The sequence below is a fragment of the Mesitornis unicolor genome, unplaced genomic scaffold, assembly GCF_000695765.1.
Source record: "Mesitornis unicolor isolate BGI_N332 unplaced genomic scaffold, ASM69576v1 scaffold29905, whole genome shotgun sequence".
NCBI lineage: Eukaryota > Metazoa > Chordata > Aves > Mesitornithiformes > Mesitornithidae > Mesitornis > Mesitornis unicolor.
Window position 1 is genome coordinate 13,910 of NW_010186652.1, and position 6,562 is coordinate 20,471.

General features: G+C 54.8%; 1 protein-coding gene across 1 annotated transcript in view; it reads left to right on the forward strand.

Annotated features, from left to right (window-relative positions):
* Nucleotides 1–6,562, forward strand: part of PTPN22 (protein tyrosine phosphatase, non-receptor type 22 (lymphoid)) — a 15,378-nt gene that overhangs the window by 3,265 nt on the left and 5,551 nt on the right. Inside the window, exons 3-13 of the mRNA XM_010185212.1 lie at nt 224–300; nt 906–1,001; nt 1,359–1,397; nt 1,695–1,766; nt 1,850–1,909; nt 2,322–2,464; nt 2,911–2,977; nt 3,770–3,847; nt 4,369–4,461; nt 5,791–5,867; nt 5,973–6,064. Of these exons, the coding sequence (XP_010183514.1) occupies nt 224–300; nt 906–1,001; nt 1,359–1,397; nt 1,695–1,766; nt 1,850–1,909; nt 2,322–2,464; nt 2,911–2,977; nt 3,770–3,847; nt 4,369–4,461; nt 5,791–5,867; nt 5,973–6,064 (894 nt within the window). The remainder of the gene's footprint in view (nt 1–223; nt 301–905; nt 1,002–1,358; nt 1,398–1,694; nt 1,767–1,849; nt 1,910–2,321; nt 2,465–2,910; nt 2,978–3,769; nt 3,848–4,368; nt 4,462–5,790; nt 5,868–5,972; nt 6,065–6,562) is intronic.

Genomic DNA, 6,562 nt, shown 5'->3' on the forward strand with positions numbered 1-6,562 from the left:
TGGGGGGGTGCCCGCAGCTGTGCCTCATTGTTCATGCATGGGGCTACAGCAGCTCTGTGTGGGGCTATGGCAGGCGCAGGGGGAGGCACTGCCCTGTGCAGCCGCTGCCCTGCGCTGGGATGGGCTCATGGATGCTCGTGCTCCTCCACAGCCCCTCGTGCCACAGGCTGGGGAGAAAAAAGGCAGACAGTAACCACTGCTGCTTCTGCTTTTGTGCCTGCAGTCGACCACAGCAGAGTGGAGTTGTCCCTGATCACATCAGACGCAGATTCCCATTACATCAATGCCAACTTCATCAAGGTATCGCAGCTTTCCTGGTGTTCTGCCATGCAGAGGCATTCGTAGCAGCTGCTGTGTGTCCTGTTCGAGTTGGACCAGGAGAAGCTGGTGGTGGCCATAGTGAGCACAGCGGCTGTGCAGCAGTTTTGGGCTGTGCTCGAGGACAACCGATGTACAGAAGCTGTGCACCACCGGCATCGCTTCCCAAACAGCCCGTGAGGCACAGGGGCACCAGGCCACAGGCGAGGACACGTGCTCGTGCTGGGGCGGGCAGTGGAACAGTTTGTGGCTTGCAGCCCCGACTTCCTCGTTGGTGTCACTGCCTTTGGTGGGTGACAATGGTGCAAGGTTGCCTGTGGCCAGAATGGCCCCAGTCGCCTGAGAGCAGTGCAGGGGCAGGAAGCTTTGCAGCACAGCACAGCTCAGACCGCTGCAGTGGTGAGCAGCAGGGCAGGGGGGGACGGGGCTGTGTCAGGAGCCCATGTGTGCTGGGGCTCTGCTGTGCTCACCACCCTTGGCTGCTGGGTGGATGGGTGGGTGGATGGATTCAGAAAAGGGGGTGACTTTTATTTCTGCCAGTGAACTATGCAAATCTGTCTCCATGTCTGATTTGAATGCTGTCTTAGGGCGTCTACGGGCCAAGAGCATACATTGCAACCCAGGGTCCTCTTCCCACTACTGTCGTTGACTTTTGGAGGATGGTTTGGGAGTACAAAGTCCTGGTAAGGTGCAGATTTAGGTACCTTTATTTTTTTTTTAAAGCACAGTTGTCCATACAGCCAGAAGCCTTTTCTGAGCAGATGTGGGAGCGCAAGGGTTTTGTCTCTGATGATGTGTGTGCCCCGCGTCCTCCCCGTGAGCCCTCCCCACGCTCGTGGGGTCTGCCCAGGGCTGTCTCTGTGTTCGTGCTCCCAGTGGGGAGGTCCCCGTGCTCAGATTGGGAATGGCAGCCCGGGATCCGGGGCAGGCAGCCCACAGCCCTTCCTCATCGCTGACAAATGCCCCCAGGTGATCAGCTTGGCTTTGCTGCCTGGATAGGAAACACGTGCAGGACTTTCTAACAAACCTTCTTTCTGCAGATTGTGGTCATGGCTTGTATGGAGTTTGAAATGGGAAAGGTGAGTAACAGAGACAGCTTCTGCTGTGACAGCACCGGAGCCTGTCTGGGTGCAGAGATGCAGATTTTCGCTAAATCTCAATAGCGACAGCAAGTTTCTGTGTGACACGAGCTGCTCCCTGCTCTCCAGCTGCAAATCTTTAAACCATTCCCAGTAGCGTGGCTGGCAAACCAGCAATGGGGGCTCTGGGGATGGGGCTGCAGCTGGGCCTCCTCCCAGTATGGTTTTGTCCATCGGAGCGGGGCAGGCGATGGTGCAGGGGTGGCAGTGGATAACCGAGGTGTCCTTCTCGAGCAGAAGAAGTGTGAGCGGTACTGGGCGGAGGCGGGCGGCCCCCCCCTGCAGTGTGGCCCTTTCTGCGTTGCCTGTGTGAGTACGGACGCTGGGGACGCTGGGGATGCTGGGGACGCCATCGTCCACGGAAAATGTGACCCTGGGTCCTTGTTCTGCAGGAAACAGAGGAGCAGAGGAACGAGTACGTGATCAGGACGTTGAAGGTGACCCTGAATGAAGTAAGTGGGGAAGGTCAAGGCAGGAGATGCATCCTGGCTAGCTTTATTATATAAATAATGTATGACAGGACGGTGCACTTTGTGCAGAAAATTTTACACTGCTCAGCCTATTTTAGGTTTGACAGTATGAAGAAAGTAAAAAATTAATTAGCTCAAGCCTCACTTTCTGAAGCTGTTTGTCAGAGCTGGGGTAAGTGAGGCCCATGGGTAACATCAAGAGTGTCATAAAACAGCAACACTGCTTCTATAGCAAGAACAGCTGCAAATGTAACCCAACCATCACCTACCTTCACCTGCTGCTGCACCACGCTAGATCCCCTCACCATGTCGACGTCCCCATCTGCGCTGCGGCAGCGTCCCCTCGGTGTCCTGGCCCAGCCCATGCCCTGCCAGCGCTCTCCTCCTCTTGCAGATAACCCACACCGTCCACCAGTTCCACTACAAAAACTGGCCAGACCACGACGTCCCCTCCTCCATTGACCCCATCCTGGAGCTCATCAGAGAGATTCGCTGCTACCAGCCCGACGACAGCATCCCCATCTGCGTCCACTGCAGGTGGGTGCCCGGCCACCAGCAGGGAAGGGCCCTTGGCCCCACATTCGCTTCCTGGTGCAAAGCTGCAGCCCAGCTCCTCTCGTACAAGTCCTGAGGCCACAGTGTCCTCTGAGCATTGCCGGCACGGCCGGGTGGTGGGAGAGGGGACGGGCAGCAGCAAGGCAGCAATGGCACGCGGGGTTAAGAGACCACCAATGCCGGGCACGTCCATCTGTGGGCTGGCCACCACGGGAGGGCTGAGTGCTGCTCACAGGGCAGGGGGTGCAGGGGGGCCGTGGGGCTGATGCAGCCACAGCAGGAGCAGCGGGCCCGTCATGGAGGTCTGCACCCTCCATGGTGAGGGATGGGAGGGTCACAGGGGGCTGTGGCTCTTTTTCAAATATCCTTGTCAGAAAACACAGCGCAGCCATCCTCTGCTCACAGCCCCGCTGTCACTGTCATTGCAGCGCGGGCTGCGGGAGGACAGGAGTCATCTGCGCCATCGACTACACCCAGACACTGCTGAGGGACGGGGTGAGTGCGGTCCGGACAGCGTCCTCGGATGGTGCCTGCGGTAGCACTGCCTCTCTCGGCCCATGCTCTGCACCAGCCATGCCCATCGCTCCCCTGCCCACCCCAATGCTCTATGGTGGGGCAGGACCCTCCCTCCCAGTCTCCTCAGGCAGAGCCTTCAGACCACGCTCACTGCCTGCGTTGGTCTCTCCATGCTTAAGCACTAGAAATGCAGGGTTTCCAGACTAACACCGTGCTTTGCTCTGACTCCTCAGCACTAAAATATGAGAGGTGATCCCCGGCCTTGCCTGGGGCTGCGCTCTGCTGGGAACTGGCATCCTGTGCTATGAACGGCTCTTACCAGGGTATTTTCTGAGGAGTGCAAGACAGGAGGGAGGAGGCAAAAAATAAAATAAAAAAGAAAAGATAGCACTTTAGGCAGGTCCTTTGTTGAAAGTTGTTGCAATAACCAGCCTGAATTTTGGGCACTGCTCTAAACTGCATCATGACATGGAAGCTGCTTGGAATTCTGGAACACAGGAGGTTCCACTTCAATTTGAGAAAAAACTTCTTCTCAGTGAGGGTGACAGAGCACTGGCCCAGGCTGCCCAGAGAGGTTGTGGAGTCTCCTTCTCTGCAGACATTCAAAACCCGCCTGGACGCCTTCCTGTGTAACCTCATCTGGGTGTTCCTGCTCCGGCAGGGGGATTGGACTGGATGAGCTTTGGAGGTCCCTTCCAATCCCTAACGTTCTGTTCTGTGTTCTGTAATTAGACCTGTCTGCAGCTTTTAATCTTTTCTCTTTCTTGCCAGATTGTTCCAGTGAATTTCAGTATTTTCAGTCTGATCCAGGAAATGCGCACACAAAGGCCTTCCATAGTGCAGACCAAGGTACGTTGGGGACACTTCCCAGCAGAAATAGTCTTCATTCAGTATCTCAGCTTTTCAGTAAGGAAACGCAGAGTGGCTGTGCTGCTGGCACTGGGTGTGCAGATGCTCCGTGAGGTCCCTTTCCTGAACTGAAGCGTGATTTTACAGAAATTGATTTGGTAGTGACCATTTCCCCGTAGACAGCTGGAATAGTTCAGTGCTCGCAGCCTGATTTATCAAATGCTTACGCTGAGAAACAAGGGACTGTCCAGGAAATAAAGTGGGAACTCTTCTGAGCTGTGGCAGACTGAAGAGGAAGCTCAATGCAGAACAGCACTGTTTGTGCACCTGAAAAAACCCCCAGATGCTCAGCCCAAACCCTTTGAAAGCTGTGGCTTCTGCCTCTTCTGAGAATGTACCAATGGACCGGAAAGTGGCAGCTTCGCTGCGGGGCTGGTGCTTGCCTTGGGTGATGGTGATGGTGACCACTCACACGTCCGGGAGGTGCTGCTCTCACGCTGGGTTTGTTTCTGTGTATGCAGGAGCAGTATGAGCTGGTTTATGATGCTGTGATCGAGCTCTTCCAAAGGCAGATCAAAGCACTTGATGCCCAGGACGATTCTGCTGCTTCACAGGTAAAAGCCCCCAGGATGAACACGTGGCTCTCGTGGTCCTGGCCGTGCCAACACTCACCCGGGTTCCCCGATTTCTGCTGCCCCTGGTGCCCCCACTGTGTCCCTGCTCAAGTTGTCCCGGGGAATCCAGCTGTTTTCCTGAGCGTGCAATGCTCATCGTAGGATCTGGCTCCAGGCGAGAGCTAAATCTTCTTTGGTCTCAAAACCGTTTTCTATGTATTGTTTATAATTATTTATTATTTCTATACATTATTTATAATTGTTTAATGCAACAAGTGAATAGAGAAGCACCAACTTTCCACAGCAGTGGCTGATTTCTATGTGGACATGCCAGTGAAACCGGGTTTCATGGAGCATTTACAAGCAGCAGCGTGACTTTCAGTGCAGGTTGGGAAGCCTGGGCTCAGCCGGGGTACGGCTGAGTGTGGCTCTGCACTGTGCTGGGATTGCAGTGAGGCATCGGCATCACAGCCTGTCCGTGGGAGAGAGTGGGCTGAAATATCCTGTGAGAAAACACGTCAGAGTCTTTCAAATCTGATACACTTCCAAGGAAAAATTATGTGGTCTTGGTATGATGTGGTGTATAAACAGGAACATCCAAAACACCCATGGTTAAGTGTGTCTTTGCTCTCGCTGTTCTGTGACTGCTGGCATGACCCTCACCTTGCCTGTGCCGCTGTTTGCAGCCCGGCTGAGGTAAATGGCCCTTAAGGCTGCAGAGTCACAGTCGGCTGATTTCATCAGGAGCTTTTGTCTAAAAATCGGGGATAGGACCCTGCGATGGGACTCGTGCCTCAGGTTTGCCATAGGATTTTCAGGATGTCCCAAGCCAGAGCTGGATGAGCCCCTGTCTGTGGGCTGTGGGCAATCTGTAGGCGAGGACTGGGCTGACAAAATGCAGAAAACGGTTCAAGTCCAGATGTGGTTTTGTGTCTCCTGGCCAAACCTCTTGCCCACCAAAACCTTGCTGTCCTCCGAGCCCCCTGCAGCACACAGGGGATGGTGACGGGCTGAGGTGTCACAAATCCACGCGGTCCCGACGGCAGCGGTGTCTGTGCGGGCTGTATTGGCGGTGTCTGAGCAGTGGGATGGTTACACGGCTCCCTCAGCGCCCATTTCAGAACGGTGATGGCAGGAATTGCTGTTCAGGAGGTTCTGTCCTCAGTTCTCAGCTCCAAGTTGGTGTTTTCAAGTTGGTGTTTGCCATTTCCAAACCACATTAATAATTAAAAGCAGTTGACACAAATTCCAGCTCCTGAAATTGCATGTTTATGTTCTCTGCCTTCTTCCTCCTTGCTCCTGTTTCCTAACCTCTTATTTCACTTTCAGGTACAAACAAGGCATCCCATAGCCAAGCCTCTTCTGACTCCGGTGGAAGATATTTATTCTCTGAGTTTACTAACCTGGTAACGTGTGCTTTGTGACAGCTCTGTTTGAATGCCACGTTTCAGCTGTCAGCAGATCTGCAGCTCCCTTGAGCCCCATGGACGCTCACGTTGTTCCTCACACAGTTCCTGCTCTTTCACTGCTGTGTCTCTGACCCTGCACATCTGCCCCCTCTGCCCTCAGCTCCGTTTCCCGTTGTGTTCACACGGTGTCTCACGTACGGGCTGGACACGCACCACAGGGCGCTGTGACAGCGACTCGTGCGCTGGACACAGCCCGTGCTGGGCCCCCTCTCCTGGGCTGGGCACCCTGCAGGCAGCCCCACACTGCTCCCATCCCACCTGTGCATGCCACCCCAGTGTCCCTCACCATGGAGCCGCAGCCATGGGGGGGTCCAGGGCGGTGGGGTCTTTCTGTGGACATGCTCTGGTTTGTGTGCCCCTTAGCCTCTTTAAATTAGGCTGGACTTGGTGATCTCAGAGGTCTTTTCCAGCCTCAATAATTCTGTGATTCTGTGTGCTCAAGGCTGAATGGGCTCTGTGCTCCGGGACCTGCTCTCGGGAGCGATGCTGTTTGCAGTCTAATGGGAATTTCTGGGTACTGGATGGCTCTGATTGATGTGGTGCTCTATTGCAGCTCAGAGCAAGAGGAAGGGGTTGAGCATCAGCGTCTTCTTCCAGCGGCACAGAGTGAAGCATCCCCAGCACCACAGCCT